The sequence below is a fragment of the Cupressus sempervirens genome, chromosome 3 (genome assembly GCF_028749045.1).
Source record: "Cupressus sempervirens isolate cs-2001-9-10 chromosome 3, ASM2874904v1, whole genome shotgun sequence".
Classification (NCBI taxonomy): domain Eukaryota; kingdom Viridiplantae; phylum Streptophyta; class Pinopsida; order Cupressales; family Cupressaceae; genus Cupressus; species Cupressus sempervirens.
In genome coordinates, this window is record NC_143120.1 from 738,947,526 (window position 1) to 738,972,959 (window position 25,434).

Consider the following 25,434-nt stretch of genomic DNA (forward strand, 5'->3'; position numbering starts at 1 on the left):
GAACCATAGAACTTGGACTTAAACTTCTCCACTCCATTCTTCTTGACATTATATCGTTTGTGTGGCTGAAGCCTCAACTAGACCATGTTCACAACCTCAGAACTGTGTTCTACTTGGTTCTGATCAATGCATAGCTATAGATCCAACTGCATGACATATTTTAGCATTGGCTGTTATGAATTGGACAACATTTGTAGGCCCCACCATCTCAATGGATTCTATGAGAATATTGGCAATGAAACTTGCATCTTTGACTCACCTTGCATAATCCACTGTCTTCAAGAACATCATTGCTTAAGGCAACATTGCTATAACATTGATCAATGGCCTATTTTTGCAATCTTTCTATTCATTAGACATGGACACGTTTGTTTTTGGCCATCTATCTTTGATCACTTTCAATTATGTCTCAACGTAAGCTCTCTCTTTTGCCAATAGAGTAGTTTACACCTTTCCGTACCTGTGACTAACATAATCAGGTGGTGTATTGCAAAGGGTGTTCGTCATATCCTGCCAATAAGGTGATCTAACAATGTTGAAAGGAAGACTATTGCCATAAATGCAATGAGCAATGCTCTTATCTGCAACCTCGCTGATTTCATTTGTGAAGGCCCTATCCAATGAGCCTCTTTTTTGTGTAACATTATTTGGTTTAGAAGGTGGTGACATTACATGAAAGGAAGTGGGTCAGCCAATTTCACAAAGCCACCAAGGGGCCTCCTCAAGCTTGTCTTGGCAAGGTGATGGCCAGTCTTTGATTTGCTGCCTCTCATGTCAACTTCCTCTTTTAACTTAGTATATTGCAGAATTAGACCTTTTGGAGAACTCTGCGAAGGAGAACTCTGCCACTGGACATTTGCTTAATCATTGTTGTATAATGCCAAAGTGATGAACCTGAATCAATTTTAAAAGGGCTCTTTTCATTTTGACCCTTGGCAATTGAACTAGAGCTTCCATTTCCAGCCATCCTGTATATGAAGAATGAACCTAAAATGGAAAACTCAAAATATTTGTTTTTAAAAATTCAGCATTACCCCATAATATGCATATGAAGTTAAAAAACAATATTAAAAAAATCATTAAAAAGTAAAAATAAAAATGTGATTTTTTAAAAATAACTTGACAAATCTTGAAAAACCTGAAAGAATTAAGATTAGCTCACCTTTGATGGCTAAGTCTTCCTTCTCCAACAAATTCCTAAGGCATTAGTGTGTGTTTTGTCTCCTTCATAGCCTCCATCTTCGGAGAAAAATGCAACCTTCAAAACAAGCTTGATAAAATTTTTGTGAAAAATGTGAAGTGTTGTGATGAAAGATAAATGAAATAAGCAAAAATAAGCCAATAAATGTTGAGTTTATAGGATTGTTTTTCGACAAATGAAATAACACTACCATTTATTTCATTGTGTTCCAAATGCAGATTTGAATGTCATATAAAAATGAGAAGAGGAGTCATGTCTCATGAAGAGACATGTCTCTATATGGTAAATTATAAGTTAATTGTCATTAGACAATATATTAACAATAATATATATGTAAACATAATTATATATATAACTAGATATAGGAGAGTTTGTCTAATTGATGATTAACCTATGACCATAGAAGAATTATCTCCATCCTTTCCATACCCCACCGTCCTTCACTCTCCCTCCATTGCAAGTGTCGTAACACATGCCCTATGAACAAATGGTTTGATGTTGACTTCAAAGCTTTTCATCGTTTAGTTTGTGCTGCTTTCGAGGCTCTCTCCTGATTTTTCTCACCTTCGGTTATCTTACCTTAGTCTTCTTCGCAGCAAGAAACATTCATTATTGCTTCTTAGTGTAAATTCCTTTGCTCCATGTCGATCTGCAATCCCCAGCTTTTCTTGCGCACCCTTTTCCCTCGCTGTACTCCCCCGTCTTCCCTCCTTGACTTTCGTGCCCTCACCTCTCACACCATGGCTCTTTATGCCATTTCTAGGCAACCTTCTATCCATCCCATCCCACCTCCTTTATCTCACTTGTTCACCCCCTCTCACATTTTTGAGGCCATAAGATCTATGAGATGCAGTAGAGCGGTAGATAAGGAGTGTTTCCAGGTTGAACACTTCAAGTTTGGTGCCTCCATTCTGGGCCCTTGTCTCTCTATTCTATTTAATAAGGTGATTTGTATTGGGTTTCTGGCTTCTTGCTCCAAGCATCTGATTTACCCAATTCATAAGACTGGTTTTGTTTTTGACCCTGGAAACTATAGGACTATCATGGTTGGGCACACATTTGCCAAACTGTATGCTACAACCCTCAATGCTATGCTATCTAGAGAGCTTGACAGGAAAAGTTGTAGAGCTAGAGGTTAGGTTGGCTTCCGAGCTGACTACCAGACCATGTACCATATTTTCAAATTTATGGGCTATTATTGAGGAGGCTAGGCACAGATCAAAGAAAGTTTACTGCTGCTTTGTTGATTTTTGCAAGGCTTTTGAGTTTTTTCCTAGGATGGCTTTATTTTAGAGGCTTTGGGAGATTGGGATTTTTGAGATGTTGCTATTTGCTATCATGAGATTATATGAAACAGTGGTGGGTAGATTCAAAAATCTTGATGGTTTCTCAGTCTGATCCATAGCACCATTGGGGTCAAACAAGGTTGTCCTCTCACCCCCACTTTGTTTGGTTTGTATATGGATGAGCTTGAGGATTTCCTTTTGAAATCTTCACTCCTTGGTGACGATTGCTACTTACACTAGGTCTTGGTATCCATTCTTCTTTTTGCAGATGATGTTGTTCTTCTTGCTTCTTCTCTTGAGAATTTACAGAGGCTTTTTGGATGGTTTGGCTTCTTTTTGTGTCTAGAGACAACTTGCAGTTAACCTGGGTAAGACTAGAGTTATGGTCTTTAATTGCTTAAAGACTTCTCATCTTCACTTCTTTTTTCAGGGACATGAGATTGAGATAAATTTTTCGTATATGAATCTGGTAGCGTAGTTTTTTGGGCCCTGCTTCAGTTTGAGACCGGCGATACAACCTATAGTTAGTAAGGGCATGGGTTCTCTTTCTATGCTGGAGAAACAATGTTTTAGACACCATTTCTAGGATACCTTTGCCAAGCTATCCCTCTTGGAGGTCGACTGTTCTTTTTGGATTTGTAGTTTAGGGGCCTTCTCTCCTTGGTTCCAATTGGGCCTCGATCAAGCGGGTTCAGACTTTGCTTCTACAATGCATCATTAGATGTCATAGATTCACTCATAGTATTATTTTGCTGAGTCTGGTGCTCATCCCTTCAGTGTTGCAGTCATTTTTGATTTGATTTGGTTCCTTCATCGCCTACGTGGTTTTGGGAATTTGGTTGGTGAACGTGATAGATACTCCTATCTGAAATATTGCTCTTCTGTTGCTATTGCGAGTTTTGATACTAGTTCTTGGGCTTGTTGTTGGTATGCTCAGGCATCTTCTCTGTTGAGTTCGATTGGGATTGATATTGATTGTCTTCCTCCTTACCAGTTTTCTCTGAATGCCCCTGCTCATCTCCCTTCTCGTCAGGAGTTGAATGAGCATGTCAGACTTGATATTTACAGACATTATATTACCACTACTTGGACTAGCCCCCATGGTGGTTTACGTTCGAGGATGGCCTTCGATGCGGAGCACTTTCTGGAGATTGCTGATGGGATTATTGTTCGTCCTAGTTATCTTGCTCGATAGTGTTGTCATGCCCTACGCATCTCTCTGGGGTCTTTTAGAGTAGGTTCTCACCTTCTTTGAGTTCAGACCGATCATCATAGTCACAGAAGTGAATGTATCTGTAAGTTGTGTACTCTTGATGAGATCGGGATGGAGACTCACTTTATCTTCTGTTGCCCTGTCTTTTATGAGATCAGAGGGAGATTTTATTGTCTGTTCTAGGATTGTTTCCCTTTCAGTCTTCTTTCGTTATGGTGATCAGCGGTGTCTTGTGCTTTATCTTCAGGAGGCCACTCTGCTTTGTGCTAGTACTTTATAGTCACTACTTCCTCACCAACATACCTATGATCAGTCTATTACTGCCTTTTTCACACCCTTACCTCCTTTATGGGTTGTGAAAAGGCCGTCTAGTTTTACTAGTTCTACTGGCCATTCCAAATCTGTCAAGCCCTGCAGCGGTTTGTTATTTTAACGACACTCTTTCATGAGTTCACAGCGACAGTTCAGGGCTCCTACCTTCACATAGTCTTATCCTTCTGTGACTGATTTCTTTTTACCAATGAAGGACTCCTAGTCTTTGCATTGGCTTCTCTCCTCTTCTTGTTTCTTGTTTGTTTTTCTTAGACACCATTTGGTGCTCCTGCTGTTGTCAGCTTTCTGGTTATAAACTTTCAGTCCCATAGACCTTTTATGGTCTTTTGTCGGACATTAATAATCTTATCTTATCTTATCTAGGTCCATTCAATCCGATTGAAGCTACAACATTAACACTCCCTCTTAGCTAGGGAGGATTGTTATAAAACGGATTATGCTCTCAAGCATAGAGAGATATCATCTCAATATGATATTCTTGGAATGACATTTTTTGGAGTTCTTATTTATTATTAAGTTGTGTCCTTTATAAATGTTTTTTATTTATTTTCTATAAATATTTTAATATTCAGATAAGTGGATTGGGTCCTTATTGCATTTTAAATTTGATAAACATAAATATTCTGAAATATAAACAATAAGGACCCTTCTCTAGTCTTGGGAGAGCACTCTTCTCTAGCCATATACAATATAAATTCATCAACATGTGTAATTCTAGTGGCCACCCATGTTGATAGTTTACATCACCGACCAATATAATAAATCTGTAGTTCCATTCATATGTTCCAAGGAAACCCCACAATTCAGCAGAATGACATTCCACAATTCAACTCAAATAGTGATCATGAATCAATGCATGATCGAAGGGAACATATCTAATAATATACATGTCTATGACATCTCATTCATCAATATACTACGATATTGACAACTTGAACACATCCAGCCTCTCGGATATTATAACAATGATGTCCTTTGAACAAATTTCGAGTCACCACCTTATACGCTTCTTATATTTGCCACCAGATATTAACAGTATGGATTAATAGCTTTGGAATATAATGTCTTTGCGGTCAAATATGAGAATTGTATGTTTTGACTGTACTTGTATATTCTTTGAATTTCGTTCTTTTTATCAGTGTCATCATTTTTCAACAATTTATGTCTTCCGACTTGAATGCTATCATAGATCCAGTAACACATGTTGACTTGGATTATCACTTGTCAATTTTGAGTTTGCTCCTTCTTATGTCTTTAGTGGCTCGGACCACTGTTTTTTATCTGCAATCTGTGTTTCTCTTCAACGCTATCCAATTATTGCAATTATATACCACGGGTGTATTATTATTCTCTTCAACTTTACCATCTTGATATTGTTCCTTTCCACCAATCATGAGAAATTTCACGGAATAAAACCTACTTCCATCTTTAATTGTATACGGAGTCTATATCAGCATTTGCTCCTTTAGAAAATATTTGATGTCAATATCTTTGTATATTGATGAACAATCACAGCCTTTATAAAATGAGGGTGTCTCATGCAGAATTCTGTATATATCGCACCAATAATAAGTTTCTTTCTCCAGTGCCAAGCACCATATCATACTTGTCTTGCGTTTATTATTCTCTTCAACTTTACCATCTTGATATTGTTCCTTTCCACCAATCATGAGAAATTTCACGGAATAAAACGTACTTCCATCTTTAATTGTATACGGAGTCTATATCAGCATTTGCTCCTTTAGAAAATATTTGATGTCAATATCTTTGTATATTGATGAACAATCACAGCCTTTATAAAATGAGGATGTCTCATGCAGAATTCTGTATATATCGCATCAATAATAAGTTTCTTTCTCCAGTGCCAAGCACCATATTATACTTGTCTTGCATGAGTAGTGAATTTGGTCATACAAACATAATGATAAGCCAAATCGATGTAACTTATCGCCTCTACAGTGGATTACCTGACGTATAATATCTCGTTGAGTTTGTTATGTTGAGATAATTTTTAACCACTGTAATGTCCCTTAGCCGAACATATGAGATTTTGTGCTTGATATATTCAATTTTTTTGTAACAGACTTCTATTAAATCTCCGTACTTAAAAGTTTGGATGATAATAATATGTAATTTGTACATATCAACTTCCTTACTTATATAGTTATAATAAGAAAATATTTAAAAAAAAAGCCCTTTCAAATTTTGTAAATATTCTCGCAGTTGCATGCGCTTCCCTTCTCAAATTGGTCTATATACTTCTTTCAGCATATATTGTAAATTCTTCTTCTATATATATTTGGACCATTTCTTCCACATTACTTCAACAGTTGTAGAATCTTTATATATTCACAATATTTTTCTTCTCTTTAACATAGAACTTCTTATACCATCCTCTTTCCTCTTTATATTTGTATGTCACTTATATGCTCTGTCACACTCCAAAGTTATCCCACATAAGCGTCTGATAACTTCCGTCTTTGTACAAACTGGGCACACTCAACTACGTTGAAGTGGACTTCATGTATTTCTGAATCAAATCATTTTATTTGTCACCGTTCAGTATCGTTATACAGCCAATTCTCCAATTGGTTTGTTAGATGCTGTGTTTGATAAGTATCCTTGTTGCTTTGCTATAACTTTTATATTCAGTTCCCTTAATTGATTATCTGAATCCACTTTAATGTTGTCATATCTATATTTGGGTCTTTGTTCGCTGCCTCTAATCTCTTCCTTCTGATCCACCTAAGATAATATTTTCTGCAATGATCTGTTCATGTCCTTTATGAACTTATACAAATGTTGGGTGTGCTTAGATTAGAAATCTGGTTCTGCGTTGAAGTTCTAGAATGCCCATGATGAATATATTCTCAACAGTCTTATAATAAATATTGTTTTACTTGTCTTGTATGGTTGCTGGGTTGGCTGAGTCTATGTAGATTTGGCTGATTGGGATTTACTGTTCTGAACAGGTCCCAAATGCATATCGAAACGCTGATTGGTACATCCTTGTTCAGAGTTCTGCCTCAGATCTTGCCATCACTCTTCAGATAGAACTACCTTATTTATTTTTGATATCAAGTGTTCGATAAATGAATCAATCGCTATTGTATATTTACAATGTGCAAAATCTAAGCTGCTATTGTTTCTTCTATCCTTTATTCCTTATCTTACACCTGCAGTCTGGCTCTGATACCATGTTGTGTTTTATAAGATTGTTTTTCTGCAAATGTAATAATACTACCATTTATTTCTGTGTTCCAAATTCAGATTTGAATGTTATATAATTATGAGAAGAGGAGAAATATCTAATGAAGAGACATGTCTCTATATGGTAAATTATAAGTTAATCATCATTAGACAATATATTAACAATAAAATATATATATATATATATATATATATATATATATATATATAAACATAATTTTATGTAACATATAGTAGATATAGGAGAGCTTGTCTAATTGATGATTAACCAATGACCATAGAAGGATTATTTCTTGGTCCATTCAATCCGACTGACGCTACAACATTAACAATAGATGCATTTAGCATCAAAATTAGGGTTATAAGGGCTTTTTATTGTTTTATAAATCTGTTTTTAGGTTAGTAGGACCCAAATTTGGGCTCCCCCTATTGCGGTTATGCTTGGATTTGTCGTGGGTGCTGCTTAGGTTCCCTATGGGTATGGCTGGGGAAAACCCACAGGGAAGCAGGGTACCTAGGCCACAGTCCAGAAAAACTTGGGCAAAAATCTAGACTGTACTGGGACCCAGACCACACCAGGAACTGATTTCAGGGCTCCACTGAAGAACCCGCATCATAGTTAATGATATGAGAAACTAGAAAAGTTCTTGACAAAAGTAATTCATCCCTATTCATTGCCAAATTTCAGCAACTATTTTCTGGAGTTGACAAAAGATGGCAATTAGACACGAGAATTGCAATTAAAAAGAAGAAAGCAAACCTTTTATTAAAATTAGTAATGCTTGCAATGGTGGTTAGTTTTTTAGAGGCCTTGCCTGGTTAGTCACAACCAAAGCATATGACGTAAATCTTAAGAGGGATGTCCTAGTGTATAAATATTCTTTTCTTGGAACTTTGATTCACTTTTCAACAGTGTAAACATGTAGCAGTCTCACCTTTCTACCAAGAAGTGGACCTTGTGGAATATTTCTCTAAATCTCTTGTTTATTTCTCCCTATGCAGAAAATAAAAATCCATCATATTGTTAAAGAAGAATATGGTGATTATTGTTTGTTTGAAGGGAATATGTATTGCCAGGTATGATGCAAAACTGAATCATGCTCTTTGTGCTGGTCATTGCCGAGCGACAAAATTGCAAACAGTTTTGCATTGAAGTTGTATGAATAAAGAGTAGAATATGATCCCAAGCAACCTTTTAGTTGAAGTAGAAAAGAATTATGCCTCTTGATATTACCATTTGGACATAAGAAATTCTATTTGCATCTTCACGCATTATAGTTTTTGACTTTGTCATTTTCCAGACTTTCTCATGGAGAAATTGTCCAGATTAAAATTGTAATAAGATTTAAGTTTTAACCAGTCATTGCCATGTCAGGAAAGATCTAACGGAGAGCAATGTGTTGAAGAAACAATCCCTATAAGAGATGACATTAATGTGTCTGTCTCTTTCTCTATTTTTAATTGGGGTGAACTCCTTAAACAAAGCCTGGGAATTAGTTCAATTTTGTCTCATGAATTTGGGGATGAATTCCTGTTATGGATGAGTTCCAGGAACTCACGGGCAAATGTTTGGTCAATGTTTCATGTTCACGCAGAATATCTGTATTGTTTGGGTTTTTTCAATGATTGATCCAGATTGCTTTCTTTTGATATAAAGATGACACAATGATCTAGTGTTAAGTGCAATTCATTTGCCTAAACAATTACTTTTTCTAGCTTTTGTTTTATCCATAAAATCATAAACAACATCAATATATTTTCCTCTTAGTATCTGTTTAGAAGAATTTAGGATATGTTTACATAGCTTGTGTTTCTCCTCTGGCAAATTGACTTTTGATATTTGCATCTAACTTTTCTCTACAGGCTGAAACTCCCCAAAACAAGGGAAACAAAAGAATGCAGCGCTGGTACTTTCCTTCCCATTCAGTCACAATCATCCGCATATGGTCGTCTTGGTTGGTACACATTTCACATGAAGCTTTCCAATTTGCTCCAGAAGGTCTTACCAAATTGCATCTTGACAAAATAGATGAAACATTTATGGATTATCTTCCTCAATTTGATGTTGTGGTTCTATCATCTGGTCATTGGTTTGCGAAAAAGGCAGCATTTCTTCTCAAAGATAGTGTTGTAGGTGGACAGTTGTGGTGGGAGAAAGGTCACACACGCAAAATTGATAATGTAGAAGCATTTTCTATTGCCACAGAGACTGCATTGAAAGGAATTGTTAACCATCCAAATTACAAAGGAATAACAATCTTACGGAGTTATTCTCCTGACCATTATGAAGGAGGTGCCTGGAATACTGGAGGTTCTTGCACAGGGAAAGTGAGACCTTTCACAGATAAAGAAGTTGTTTCCAATGGTTTTACAGACATGATGTGGTTGCGTCAAAAGCATGCATATGATGAGGCTAAGAAGAGTGTGAAGAATGGCTCCAAATTGATATTTATGGACATAACTTCAGTTTTTCAGTATAGAGCAGATGGTCATCCTGGACCATATCGAAGTCCTGACCCCAACAAAAAAACTCAGCGAGGTCCAAATGGACAGCCCCCACCTCAGGATTGCTTACATTGGTGTATGCCTGGTCCAGTTGACACATGGAATGAGCTTGTCTTTGAGATTGTGAGAAGGAATCTAAATGGCATTGATGTGTGAATCACTGAAATGCTCCCTCTTCTTGCGAGAATCTTCTTTACCAATTTGCATAATCAAATAAAAGGAGCGCAGCCTTCATTTTCCAGTTGTGGCAAATAGGGCTTACATGTTCATTTTCCTTAATTCTCTACTGCTCACAAGTGTACAATCATCTTCCGTACCAGATTCATTAAATTCCTGAGAAATGGCTCAGTTTTTGCAAAAGCCAACTGAGGAAATTTAGATGGAAGTAGATCTGAGGAGCATCATTTTTGGTAGAGTCACTCCAACTTCTCCAATTTGTTGACATTTCGCACTCCTGTTTTCAGAGGGCTTGTAAAGTGCAACGAATATTCTGCAGAATAATAGGCATGTCATAAGATAGCAAAGCAGGAAAAGAAGGGAGTTAATTATAAATTATTTTGAAAACATTTTGTAGTGAAGAAAGACATTGCAATTGATGTAACCATGAAGCTTGATACCTGCAAATTTTTCATGATATCGAAGAAATTCATTATTTTGTGGCCTGGAAGTCTTGCATTATATCCATTTTCTGCAATTTTCTGTATCACAAATGGCAGTCTCAACATGCTTATAGGTTGCATTTTTAATGTGGAAATAAATGATAAATTTAATAAAGTATGGTGGCTGCAACATGTTTATCAAGATTGGGCGTCAGAGTGAAACTTTACTAATTACATATGATAGGCAATGGCATGTTTTGAAACAAAAAGACGTAATGCAAAAACCTTGTCCTTCACGAAGAGAAAAGTAAATAAACCAATGCATAGCATATAGTGATAGTAAGTAGAATAAACTAGGCACACACAAATCATAATGTCTAAGCTATTTTTGAACTTGGCTGAAATTCCTGTTTCTGGAGTTCTAAATCACTGCGCCAATTTATTAGGCTAATTTGCATTCACCTCTATCTACAGTTTAATTAGTTAGTTTTGTGATGATCCTTAAGGAAATGTCCTGCAAATAATGCTGTTAATAGATGATTCTTATTGCACGCTTGCATATCACACCTTGCTCTGGATTCTTAGGAGACATGTGAAGGACATCACTCCACACAATGACAATCTCTACAGTAATACACGTGGAAGCAATGTTAACAATAAACATAGATTGATGAACGTTAACCAAAGAAAAATGCACCAGAAATATAATATGTTTGGAACAAGAAAAATTGATTTTAGTGCATTTTGTACCATATGGTACCTTCGGGGAGATGTTTTCCAATTTATCTTTTAACTATCTATGTCCAAGCTATGAATTTTGAAACAATTGATATTCCATGTGATTCTCCCTTGCTCGACGGTTGGGCTAAATCGCATCAATTGTAATGGCCAAATATATATTGAGCAGGACGTAATTTTGGATCCGATGGAAGGCACTGCTTCTTGAAATTGTAAAGGTAACCTCCCTAGTTAGTATGGCTCTACCGCTTAAAAGAGGAAAGCCACAACATTATCTGCAGTGAGAGGTACTAGGGCTTTTGATTTGACCTTAGTGGTTTTGTTTCGAACTGTATATAATCGTGGGAAAGTGGATGATGAATATCATAGGAGGTTTGGAGCAACTTTTATTTTATTTGCATAGATTATCTGACACCACCGGAAATGTGTTAGCTTTAGGTGAAGATGGATTTGTGACAATGGAGAACTGACAAACCTTGGGATGGTAATTAGAAGTACATATCAAATGGAGAACTTACAAACCTTGGTAATCTCCTTCTTATCAAATGGAGAACTTACAAACCTTGGGATGGTAATCAGAAGTACAGGCTTGGCAATATTATTAGTACAGCCTACTTATAGGCGGAGACTAATGGCTTGGCAAATATTATTAGTCCAGCCTACTTATAGGCCGAGACTAATGTTCTAGCATTAGCTCTTTCAGCATTAGTTGACATGGAAAACTGAAAATAAATATTAGACACATTACTAATGTTTAATAAGGTCTGCAGTCATTTGATTTTTTTTTTTTTTAAAGGGTTAAAACTTTATTGAAGATCAGAAAACACTATTACAAAGAAAGCAAGAACCTAAGGTCCTGAGAAAACCAAAGCACCGCCTCACACAGAAATAAAACAACCCTCGCCATCATCTGTCACCATTCTCAAACCAGCAGTCATTTGATTTTTATTTTGTATTTTTTAAAATAATATATTCTCTTTTCCTATTTATATTTTTGCCAATTTTATTTTTAGTTTTTCCTATTTAAAGTTTAATAAAATTTTACATAGCCAATCAAAATAAAGCAAGGAAAATATTTAAATATTTATAACTTCGTAATGTTTTTTAAACAATCATCATTAATGATTGTACACAAGCCTAATTATCTCGTTGCTTGACATGCTAATTGTGAGTATTACACATTGAAATTAAAATTTTAGTGAGTTTCTTATTTAAATTTTATTTTACTATCAAATGCAGTCCAATAATTTCTTTTCAAGCGTATGTTTTGTTAAGATTTGAATTTAATAAGAGGAAAAATATGTTTAATTATGTCAATTTAATAATGCTATTTTATTATTATTAATTTTTATTTTAATGAATTAATCTTGTAAATAAATGATATTTCCATCTACAAGGGGCATATTCAAAATGCCTTGGCCTTTCTCTTCTATTTCCTTCATGTTTTGAAGATGGGCATGCCTTGCCAAGTATCATTCGAGCATATGTTCAATGACCTTTTCATCCCCTTTATCTTGTAGTGCCTGACCCTAGTCTACATTTTCGAGTTACATTTATGATATCATTGCCAAACTCTTTTAGGCCAATTTATGTTTGACGATTAGTATTATTATTTTAGAGATTATCAAATGATGTTTACACTCAGTTTATTATATGATGAGATTACTTGGTACTCTATATTTCATGCATGTATAATGATTATTCAATGGTTTCAGTTATCGATGATGATTAGTTAGATGGTTTATTATTTCATGTGCTTCTTATGGATACTTACCCCATACTGCATGTGTATGGTGTGCATGTTGTTTTATTTATGTATGGTGTTTCTGATATGGTTAAGGAAGGGAGTCGTAGTCACCTGCTAGTCGGGATCTACACGATGCACCACTTCCTGCCATTGTCTGTTTAGCTTAGAATATTGTGTTTGTACATGCGTGGATTTTATGCAGGTTGCAGGTACCGGGTATCGACTTCCCTGAATTGTCAGGATGAGCGTACCCTATCGCACTGTCTCAATGGTAAGAGAGGGGAGATAAACTCTTAAGTCCAAATCCTAAACCCTTTAGCCAATTGTCCTAATTGATAATTAGGACAAGTATCTGAGTTAAGTACCCTCCGAATGCATCAAATGATGTAATTTCGTGATTATAACCCTTCTTGTTTGATATGGTATGTATTTTTCTATGATGGGTTTTCGTATGTTGCTTTATGAGTCCTTGGTGTATTTTCTATTAATTAAGTCTAATTAAAAAAAAAAAAAAATTAATGATTTAATTTAATAGAGAATTATTATGATATCTTTATATTTAATTAATTAATTAATTAATTAAAAGAATTAAAGTTGGAGATTAAAGTTCAAAGATAAATTTAGAACAGGATAATATTTATTTAATTTAATAATAATATATTTGGAGTCATTTTTAAATAAATGCTAAATATTATTGTTATTTAAATTAATTAAATATGTTATCAATTAAGTTCTAAAATAAATTAAAATTTGAAAGATATTAATTTATTAAGAATTCTAGATCGCATGATCTAAACATGAGTTTAAATATAAGAATTAAATTAAAAGATTAAATTATAAAAATTAATAATGTTATTTTAATTTCTTAAAAGTGCACATAAGATTAAAGTAATAAATTAATTAAGAATAGTAGTCAAGTGGAATTTTAAATAAAGTTATTTAATAATTCAACTTAATGTGCATGAAAGTTGAATGCAAAAGAATAAAAAAAGATGATAAAAGTTAATTTGGAGTTAACTGAGTTGTGCAAAGAGTCTTCTCGGGTAAATGCACAATTAGTGCCCCGATTTGAGGAGAAATTGCTTATCACAACTTTGGGGGTTCATTTTTGAGATAGAGGAATTTGGATGGGAATTTTTGGGGGACAATTTTTGGAAGCGAATTTCAGAAAGCTGATACCAAGAAAGTTTTCTAGAGGAAGGTTATTGAGAGGAGCGAATTCTTTTACAGTTTCTGGAGATTGCATAATAGCATCAGGATCAGGTAGGGTCTTGTGTTTTCGATTATCGATTTATTACGCAATTATCCTTTCCTGTCTTCTTCGTGTCTGAGGTTTGTAAATCTGAAATTCTCTGTGATGAATGTTAAAACATTACGATATTGGAATTTATCAGATGCTTGTCAATAAACTTCTGTATACATAAGATTTAAATGGGAAGGGTTGAATCTAATACCAAAATTCTAAATTAGAAGATCGATTGGTTGACTATATATTTTCTATATCAATTTAAAAAAAGGAAACCAATTTTTCAATGCTTATATATATATATATATATATATATATATATATATATTAATATATATATATATATTAATATATATATATATTCTTAATTAATTTGTTTATTACTAAAAGTCTTATTAATAAGGAAATGGTATTCTTTTGTTTTAAAAATATAAGATATTATATATATAAAAGAAAAAATAAAAAAATAAAAAAAAATAAAAATATATATAAAATAATATATAGTGGGGGGGGAGGGAATCACCCCGTACCCGCCCCCCACTGTCGGAGGCCGACAGTACCTGTGTCGCAGGTACTGCGACGGTAGGTACAGAGTACCTGCCGCCACAGGCCTTGCGACCGCAGGCCTGCGGCCAAGCCGACGGGCTATAAACGTTATTTGAATGAAAAAAAAAAATATGAAACTTTGATTTTCGTTTTTGTTTTTTTTTTTATATATAATTTTTAATTTATTAAAAACAAATTTTATTATTTAAAATTTTTAATTAATAAAATTATAATATATTTAAATTAATAATAGTTTTAACTTTATTAATATTTAATAAATAAATATTAAATGCATAGACATAGTTGTAAATATTAATTTATTAATTTTGGTTTAAAATTAATAAATTAACAATTAATGATTAGATTAAGTTAAGTAAGTAGAACAGGCAATTATTGATTAATTTAATTTAAAATTAGTTTAATTAAGTTAATTAATAATGAATATTATTTGACTAAATAATAGATTTGGATTATTGATTTAATGAAAGATATTATAGAAAAGGGTTAATCGTAAAGGGTAGTTGTGAAAACCTAGTTACTTGAATTCGACATTAAACTGAAACATAAACCTTACCTTAACTCAAATAATATACTTTCAGATCCAATCTCTGAGACTTTGATGTTGTCTTTGTACTTTGAATGTTTTGGGGTTGGTTTAGCGTTGACCAGTTTAGGTTGTTACCAGAGGCTCGGGGTTGTGAATGTGATGTCATGATGATTTGGTCTCGATCTTTCTTAACCTGACCATGGTAATGTGATGAAGTGCTCTATGACATGATTGTGTTTACTGTTTGTTATTGCTTTCCAGTTTCCTTGTGTGAAGCTGAGGTGTATGTATTTGAGAATACCTAACTTAACCATTTTTGAGTCTCGATCAGTTATATTTGATAACCATTTCTGAGTCTCGATCAGTTATACTTATATTACTTTCTGGTTGCTCCTTGGAGAACCATTAGATTTTGTGACTTATCATTGATGCCTTCAGTTGCTGATAGAGAACTGTCGTGATCATGTGATTACTATTTGATGTTATCTGTTGCTCATGAAGAACTGATGTAATTTTGTGGATTATCTTTTTATGATGTTTTTTCAGTTGCTTGTATAGGACTGAGGTGGTTTTATTATGATTCTTTGATTTACGAGTTCATGAGCTAGGGTAGGTTATCTATGTGTAGAGTCGGGAAGTGGCTTGCAATGGGGGTCGGAGCCCTAAGAGGCTGCCTTGAGAAACCCATTGTAAGTCATTTTTAATAAGTGAAAACATTTACATTAAATGAGAGAAAATGAACCTAACAAGATAATTGTATGTTCTCTCCCATACCATGAGTGCTAGTACAAACTAGGATGGGGTAGAGAGGACGCTTGGTTACGACCTTGCATTCCATAGTAGGCCTCGTCAGTATGAGAGGATACGAGTGGCCGCAGGATCAGTAGGGACCCGGGATTCCTAAGGGATTGCTTGGGTAACTTCTACGTGACTTTTGCGATGACACTTTCCCGCTTGCATATTAGGTTTCCTACGTGTCTTGTGGTACCTCTGGGATTTAGATGTCGATCTTTTTAGGAACCCTTGAGTTAGCATACTTATAGGATTTCCTGAACTTAGAGAGTATTTATTATTATAGGTTTTGTTATCCTATTTGGGACTTGAGACTATCTCCTCAGCGCGGTGGGAGTGGACCATTTAGGTTCCGCGCGGTCGGGTGGTAGTGCTTTTACTCTTACCATTGAGATCCGTTCCGTGGTCACCGTGGCTGGAGTTTTCGTGATTGGCATTTACCTTCACTATGTTCTTGGATTATTATGATGGATGGTTAGATTTTATGATAGATGTTTTATCATTATGGATGTATGGATGTATCATGTATGGGGAATCGTATCATGTATGGGGAATCGTTTCATATGTTTTTACTATACTTTGTATCATGGATTTGAGGATGTTGTATCTTTATCTTTACATATGTATATTCTTTTAAGCCTTTCATACCCTGTGACTTGTACAGTGGATGATTGAGCATTCCGAATTAATTTGCCGAGAGGCATTCGGAATAAATGTATATTATGGACATGGGACTTTTTGATTATTCTTTCATTTGTATGTGATAGTTGTTAGACTTAGATTTAATTAAATTTAAACGTGACTCAACGTCTTGGGATCTTTAAGAAATGTAATTTGCAATGTATGTTTGTCGATGATTACATGTTATTGCTTCCGCTACTATGTGTTTGATGTGTATGTTATACTTTCTTACTTTAAAAAAAAAAAAAATGTTTAGCAAACTTAGTGAAACTTTAGGTTAATTCTTTTGGATCCCTTGGCGGGCGTTACATATCTCTAGTCGTCTTGTCGTGCCCACCCACAATTTTCTTTTTTGTTTTGATTGTGAAACTCTTTTAGGCTTATATCATGCATGTGTTGGTTTCAGAGATATTTGATTTACAGTTACATGGGATTAGTACAGAGCATAGTTATATTACAAATCAATTAATCTCTCTTAACTTTGGAGGTAAAAGGCTTCACTTTTCCTCATTAACAAGTGTAGCATGTATAAAATATATACTATTATGTTACTAAAATGTAATTACAAATTAATCATTTTGACATAAATATTTTCATTCTTATATTTCAGGTGTATCTATAATTTTGGTGGGAGATTTGGGTCAACTTGCTCCAATTGGTGACAGACCAGCATATGACAGTAATAGAAGGGCAAAGTTGCTATGACAAGAATTCAAGATTGTTGTTACTTTGGACAAGATATTCAGACAAGATGGGGAGAATGAGGATCAACAAAGATTTCGCCAACTTTTGATGAATGTAAGAGATGCAAATCCACATATTGATGATTGGAGGTTGCTAATGACAAGAACCCATATCAACATAGATCTTCCAACAAATTTATAGTTTGAAAATTCTATCCATCTAATCTCAACAAATGAAAATGTTCATAGTCACAATAAAAAAATGTTGCATTCATTAAAGTATCTTGTTGCACGTTGTGTTGCGACAAAAGCAAGACATGGTAATGCATTGGAAGATTATTCAAATGATAAGCTTGATCTGGAATTGCTACTTTGTAAGGATGCAAGGGTCATGCTAACTTCTAATCTATGGGTACAAGTAGGTCTTGTAAATGGATCTTTGGGGTATGTTCGAAATATAGTCTACAAACAAGGCAGCACTCCACCTAAACCTCCAACATATGTGATGGTTGAGTTTGACAACTATTCTGGACTACCATTTGAAGACCATCATCCAAAAACAATTCCAATAACACCAATACAGAAGGGTACAACACTTCAATTGCCTTTAAGGTTGGCATGGGCATTAACTATACATAAATCTCAGGGTTTAACTCTTCCGAAAGCGACAATTGACATAGGAACAAGAGAAAGAATAGGATTGACATTTGTGGCAATTTCTCGTGTTAAATCTTTACAGTGTTTAAGAATAATGCCTCCATTCACGTATGATCGCTATGAGAAAATGAAAAAGGGTAGACTAGTTGCCAAGCGCAAGGATGAAGAAAATAGACTTAAGTTGTTGGAAGACAATTGATGTAATATTTTTATTTTTAATACTTCATTCAATGCAATTACAATTTTGATTTGCCACTTTAATATTTTGTAATTTTTATTATATTTACTATACTATTGTATGATTGCAGTATTTAAATAAAGTTTTCATTTACTTGTATACTACTACAAATCACATTTCAAATGTTTCAAATACATGTTTTCACATTCATAAATATATAAATAGACTTTTAATATACCCTTGTAATTTGTTTTTAGTATCCTTACATTAAAGAAAATGATCACTTATTTTGTTATGCCTTTATAAGTTTGTATCACACTATGTCAAATAATTTTTTTCAAGACAAAAAATACTAACATTTAAAAAATGTGTGTCAAAATATGAATTTGATCAAATATATTTTATGTTTATTTCATGTAAAATACCTTAGTTTAAATATTATGGTTACTATTCTTGATTCAACATTTCTTTCCTTTTTGAAAAAAAAAAACATATTCTTTATCATGTTTTAATGATATAATTTTTTTTCATAATTTCCATGCAGCTTACAAAGATGTCAGACAAATTATGTTTGGAATGGGCTTACTGGTGGTTACAAGACTTTCATCATAGACTTCCACAAAATGTCATCCTTCGTATAGAGGAGTTGAGTGTTCGATATCGGATAAGGGATAGAATGACCAGTCGAATTATAAACAATGGACCAAGGAACAATCAATTAAAATTTTATAACTATGCTTTGTACTTTTGCTCTCATTTAGTGTAGTGTTTCACTTTTTAAACAACTTACAAGGGGTTACCCTGGTAGCCACTTTGGGCCCCGACCTCCATTGCAAGCCACTTCTCGACATTACATATAGATAATCTACCCTAAGCTCATAAAAGCATAAATCAAAGAATCACAAATTTTACCTTAGTCCTATACAAGTGACTGGAAAGAATCAAAAGATAATTCACAATAACACCTTAGTTCTTCAGAAGCAACTAGAAAGCATCCCAAAAATAACCGATCAAAGACTCAAAAAGGTTAAGTCAAGTATGTCATAACATCCATCTCGTTATCCCACAAGCACACTGAAAGCAATAACAACAATATAACCAAACTCATCATAGAGCATACCAAACAGATTACCATGGTTGAGTTTAAAAGATCATCATAAAACCACAAACATAGAACTCCCAAGCCTCTGGTAGACATCCTAAAATTGGTCAACACACTAGTCAACCCAAACCCAAAACATAGTCAACATATATATAATAGAGTAGTTTCATAGTTTGGTTTGATTATGAAAACACATAGTTGAGTTAATAGTAAGGTTTGAATTTTCGTTTCAATGTATGTTTCAAGTAGATAAAATTCACAGTTTACCCTTACATATTAACCCATTTCTTATATTTGAATAAAATGTACAATTACCCTTACTTGATTTTAAGTTAAATATTCCAAAGTAATTTAAAGGTAAATACTTAGTAGATTATTAAGATAATAATTATTGATTTTCAAATAATATAATTATAATTTTTTAAAATCAAAATCATTAATAATAATAAAATAAGTTAAAAAACTTTATTAAATAATATTCATTATTAATTAAACTTAATTTAAACTAACTTAATTAAAATAATTAATAATTATAACAAAAAACAACTATATTAATATTTATTAATTTTTTATTGAATTATTAATATTACTAAAAACTATTAAATAAAATTATTTATAAAATTAAATTTTAATAAAATTTTAATTTTAATTTTTAGAAAAATAATCTTTTAAACAAAATAGCACTTGTGACTTTAAAAAGGCCTCAAGCCTGCATGCTACCATGACAGCTCTGCTGTTGTGACAACACAGTACTGCCGTAGTAGTACGTCTGCTATCATGACAGTAGGTCTTCCATGCGGCCCATTAAGGGCCGTTGATAGCTCTAACACTGCGGCAACATGAAAAAGGGAGGTGGGAGGTGGGGGTGTGGTGGCCCCGCCTCCCCACTAATTATAATAATAATAATTTTTAAAAATAAACTTATTCAATAATAGTCCTCCCCTCAATATAGATTTTTAATTTTTTTTTTTAAATTTATAAATATTGCAAATATAATCTGATAGGAAAAAAATGATCAACCATTCAAATTTCCAATTAAAATTTTTCATTTCGTTCGAAACTTTTCCTAGTTTAATTTTCAATTTTAAATCAAATGAAAGAGGGTTCTAATGCTATTTTAATCTTCATGTATACAGAAGAAACCCACATGCATACTAGTAATTCAAAAATAAAATATTGAAAGATTTGTCATAATAAAATTTAGATAAACAATTCACAGTCATGAAGAAGATAGGAATATTTAAATAACGTAATTAAATGGGTGATCAAAACACAAGGACCTACCTAGTTCTGATGCTAAATTTGCAAACACCTATAGATTGTGAGAGAGATCTCTTCTCTCAAAACCTTCTCTCTAAAAATTCCTTCTCCAAAATTTTCGGTCCTCCCAAAACTTCATTTTTTTGGGGAAAATAAACTCTAAATTATTGATAAGGAGTTCTCTCCTAAATTTGGGGCACTGATTGTACGATCACTGGAGGGAACTCCTTGATCACCACCCTTTAACTCTTTATTATCTTTTCTTTTATGTTTTCATGTATGTTTTATGCAATATAAATTATTTTGATTAAATTTATTTGCTTACTCTTTTTAATTAATTTATTATATTTTAATCTCATGCATAAACTTTATGCAATTTAATTAAAATAAACTTTATTAAATAATAGCTTCCTCTCTTATTAATTTTTGAAGTGTTATTTTAATATTTATTATCTTAAGTAATAATATTATTTAGCATTTATTTAAAAATGATCTACTAAATATATTATTATTAAATTAATTAAATATTATTACGCTCTCAAATTAGAACTATAATTTTCTCTTTAAAATTTAATTCTTTTTATTTAATTAATTTATCAATTAATTAAATATAATTAAATATTGAAATTATCTTAATAATTTTCCATTAAATTAAATCATTAATTAATCTTTTAATTTGACTTAATTAATAGAAAAATCGCCAATGACCTATCAGATGAAATACGAAAAACCCATCATAAAATACTACATACAAGATCAAACTCAAGGGTTATAATCACAAATTTATATCATACGATGAATTCGGAAGGGTAATCATCACATATACTTGTCCTAATTTTCTAAGACAAATGGGTTTAAAGGTTAGGATTTGGACTCAGAAATTTATCTTCCCTTTCTTACCATTGAGATATTGCGATAGGGTATGCTCATCTTGGCAATTCAGGGAAGTCGATATCCGATACCTATAATCTGCATAAAATCCACACATGTACAAACATATATATTCTAAACTAAATAGGCAATGACAGGAAGTGGTCCATTGTGTAGATCCCGATTAGTAGGTGACTACAACTCCCTTCCTTAACCACATCAGAAACATCATACATAAACAAAACATACACACAGACCATACACATGTAGTATGGGGACCAAAGTCAACCCCAACATGACTGTAACCTTTATATGAAAGGCTTGCGTGGTGGCTACGCTGTCTCCTCCTTTCCAAAGGAGTGAGAAGGGCTATATATGGTAAGTGTCTTTTCTTTTGTTTTACATTTTTTGTTGTGTTTTATATATATATATATATATAGATCGGTAATTATCTATTTTTATATATATTATATATTGTCAAAGTATCAACCTTTTCACTGAGATCCATCCTAGAAACTCGGCCAAAAAATTGTTGACATGACTACCAGCAAGACACAAAATACTAAACTACAACATGTCATACATGCTCATCTAAACCCTAGAATTGAAAAACCCACATGGACTTACAAGTGGTAGAAGAGATTGAAACTTGCCAACACAAAACTAGAGCACAAGAAGTATCTACCAGGATCAAGCATTAGTCGAGAGAGCTAGGGAAGTTATCTGAGGAGATGTCCCTATAATCCTCAAAGAGAAGCAACCCTTTATTGTTTGCCCCAAGTTTGGAAAGGTTATCAACCACTCTATTTTATTCTCTTAGTACATGAGTAATCTTTAAATCCTTGAATTCGCTCAACAATATCCAAATTTGGCTGATGTATTTATTTAGGTACCAAGCATCTAACCCCATTGATGATGCCCTAGATCATGATATGAGAATCTTTCTAAATACGAACCTTTCAAGCCCCAAATTTGTGTGCTAGTAAGACTGCCTCCACCACTGCCATACATTCTATTTGATTATTTGTGCCATCTAGAATATTCTTTTTTGACATTGCTAGTATGTTGCCCGTGCCATCTCACACTACTGCACCTACTCCAGATGGACCAAGATGGTCCTTTTCCACCTCATCAAAATTAACTTTAATCCATCCAAGCTCAACCCCCCCTACTTTAGTGCCTTGTTAAATTCTTTATGGGGTTTATCCCTCCCAATCCCGTCAATGGGCCTATACTTAATTAATGGCCATTTGGATGTCTTGAACTTGTTGAAAGGAGATCTGACTGGTTTGATCTTTGCTGTTGCATTTGTGATGATTTTCGAGATCCTTTCAAGTCTGCATAAAAATTGTTGAGAAGTCTTAGCTCTTTTCTGGAACAACCATCTATTGCATTCCTTCCACAACTCCCAAATTGTGATTGATGGGATTATTGACCATATAGATATGTATGATAATCTAGAGACCTTGCAAGGCCATGCATTCATCGAATACTTCAAATTTTTTGGCATCATTCCTTGCCAATTTAGCTTGTAAAAAATAAATTTCCATGCAGCTTTGGTGTACTCACAGTTTATAAAAATATGGCCTGAAGTTCATCATTGTTGAAAAGTAGGCATTGGAATGGGCACGTATACCCAAATTTATTTAGCCTATCACCTGTTTGCGCATATTCATTTCCAACACTCTAGAGGAAAGCTCCAACTTTTGGAAGATAGTGGTCATTCTAGCATAAACACTTTTCCCATTCCACCTAGGAGTGTTTTTTGTCCACGAGAGTGTACCCAATTTTAATCGAATACTTTTCACTACTTGATCCGCACCAAATTATTTTGTTCTCATCCCTAGATAGAGGGAAATAACAACTCTCCAAGATCTACTTCAAACTTTCTTGGTCTTCGTCTGATATTCCCAATGTGGCCATATTTTTCCAACAAATAGTCCTACCAACTCGAGCCTCTAAAAACTCTATGAAATATTTTACCTTAGATCCCCACCTTTGAGATGTTGCATTAATGATATTATTAGATACTTTTGTGTGACTTAGAACCTCCTTTCCATCCCATAAATCATTCGATAAATTTGCCTGGTTTCCATTTCCTAGCCCCAAGTGATGTGGTTTGTTACCAGTTTTCGAGAACTTATGATACGATTCCATAATTATGAATCCCTCTTTGGATTTGCAGTTGTGACAATTCCTTTTTTTTTAATAATCTTGATTGTCCAACCATTTTTCCTTTAAGACTCGCATCCATCTTTTCTTTGGTTTGGAATATATTTGCCAGACCAGTTTTTGTGAGAAATTATAAAATTAAACTAAAACTCACAATTCTAACCCTAAAGATCCGCTCGGCAAATACAGTTATCGAGTGCCAAAATTTTCTCAGCAACTTAAGAAACTGAGTGGCAGGAGAGTGCCGAGTAAACTCAGCAAATGAAGAACAACTCGGTAGATGAAGAATCAACTTGGCAACAACGGATGCCGAGTGAGCTCGATAGCCACTGCAGGGTAGAGCTCGGTAGTGTGATTACCGAGTGAACTCGGTAGCCATGGGAAGGAGGAACTCGGTGGAAGAAGGCATCGAGTGAACTCAGTAGTAGAATGTACCGAGTGAACTCGATAACCACTGCAGAGATAAAACCTTTAACAAGACTTGACCGAGTGAAGATATATTACGTGAACAAATTTCACCATTAAAACCAGAGAGCCATAACTTGAAGTTTCCAAAAAAAACTTGTCAAATGCAATGAATCAAGGAAAGAGCAATAGATTCAAGTATGCCTATTTGCTTTCTATTTAACTTTGATTAAATCATTACAAAATTTGGAGCATTCAGCGTCAACCAAAAAACCCTAAAATTTCAAACTGGAAAACTTCAAACTTACAGCTCTAATGGCTGCATACTACAATGCCTAGAGCAATCACTGCTTCAACAGGTTGAATCAAACAACAAAATATGAACTTACAAAATGAAACAAAGAAAGCACGTGCAACTACAGTCACAGAATAAGCTTCCTCTATCTTTGCAACAACCAGATTTTCTAATCACTTCCTTTCTACTTTGTTCTGGTCTGCAACTTCTCTGCTCTGCTGAACTCTCTCTATTTTTCTAGATCTCTGAATCTAAAAAAATGAATGAAAAAAAATTCCTTTTTGTCTTTGGAAAAATATTTTCCCCCTCATTTTTGATTTCAAAATCTCACCTACCAAAATAAATGTTTATGATTGTTGGCAGGTCGTCAAGGATGGTAGGTGAGCGTTTGGCTCCAGGGACAAATGACCAACTACATTAAATATTTCAACAATTTTTCACCCATTGCCAAATTGAGTAATTTCCAGTTATGTAACTCAACATCTCCAAATCCCTTTGGCTGGCACAATGAATCCCATGCCATCAAAGGCAACTTTGATGTTCCTGGTTGCCACTCCACAAAAATTTCCTCATCTGAATTTGAATGGTTGATGTTACTTTCTTTGGGATAGGTACACAAGAAATTGTATATATTTGCATGGATAAAATCATTATTATGATCATTAACATTCTACCTTCTAGGGACAACCAATGATTCTTCCATCCTTCTAGCTTTGAGTTACAACCATTGATTAGATCATCCCATAGTGTGGCCTTACATGCACCTTTGAAAAGAGGAACTCAAAAGAATTTGTTAGGGAGTGATCCAAAATTTTCCCCCAACAATCTTGCAATGCTTAGTTGGGAGTTAAATTCTATTTTGAAAAAATATAGCTTTGACTTTTCCCAATTAACACATTGGCCTGAGGCCTGGCCGTAGTCATCCAATTATTTTTCATTATGCGAGATTCCTCCATTGAAGATACTCCAAAAAAATATGTGTCGTCTACAATCTGGGAATGAGTTATGCTCTCCATTCTCATTGTAATGTTAATTCCCTTCCATTGAGAATTTTCTCTACAAGCTACGATTGATCTTTCCAAAAATTTAGCAGCCATCAAAATGAAGAGGAAGGGAGAAATTGGGCCCCCTTTCCACAGTCCTCACATTGTTTCAAAGAATCCCTATG

The 25,434-nt window shown here is 34.0% G+C and overlaps 2 protein-coding genes across 2 annotated transcripts in view; both read left to right on the plus strand.

Moving 5' to 3' along the window:
- Nucleotides 1–10,410, plus strand: part of LOC149568921 (protein YLS7-like) — a 66,965-nt gene extending 56,555 nt beyond the window's left edge. Inside the window, exon 3 of the mRNA XM_089821762.1 lies at nucleotides 9,107–10,410. Within this exon, the coding sequence (XP_089677888.1) occupies nucleotides 9,107–9,904 (798 nt within the window). The 3' untranslated portion in view covers nucleotides 9,905–10,410. The remainder of the gene's footprint in view (nucleotides 1–9,106) is intronic.
- A 7,179-nt stretch (nucleotides 10,411–17,589) lies between these two features.
- Nucleotides 17,590–18,183, plus strand: LOC149568922 (uncharacterized). The gene has a single exon (XM_089816808.1). It carries the CDS (start codon nucleotides 17,590–17,592, stop codon nucleotides 18,181–18,183), a length of 594 nt encoding a protein of 197 aa, XP_089672934.1.
- Nucleotides 18,184–25,434: the final 7,251 nt, after the last annotated feature.

Coding starts and splice junctions, on each gene's coding strand:
- LOC149568922 (XM_089816808.1), top strand. CDS start 17,590: ATGTTGCATTCATTAAAGTATCTTGTTGCACGTTGTGTTGCGACAAAA.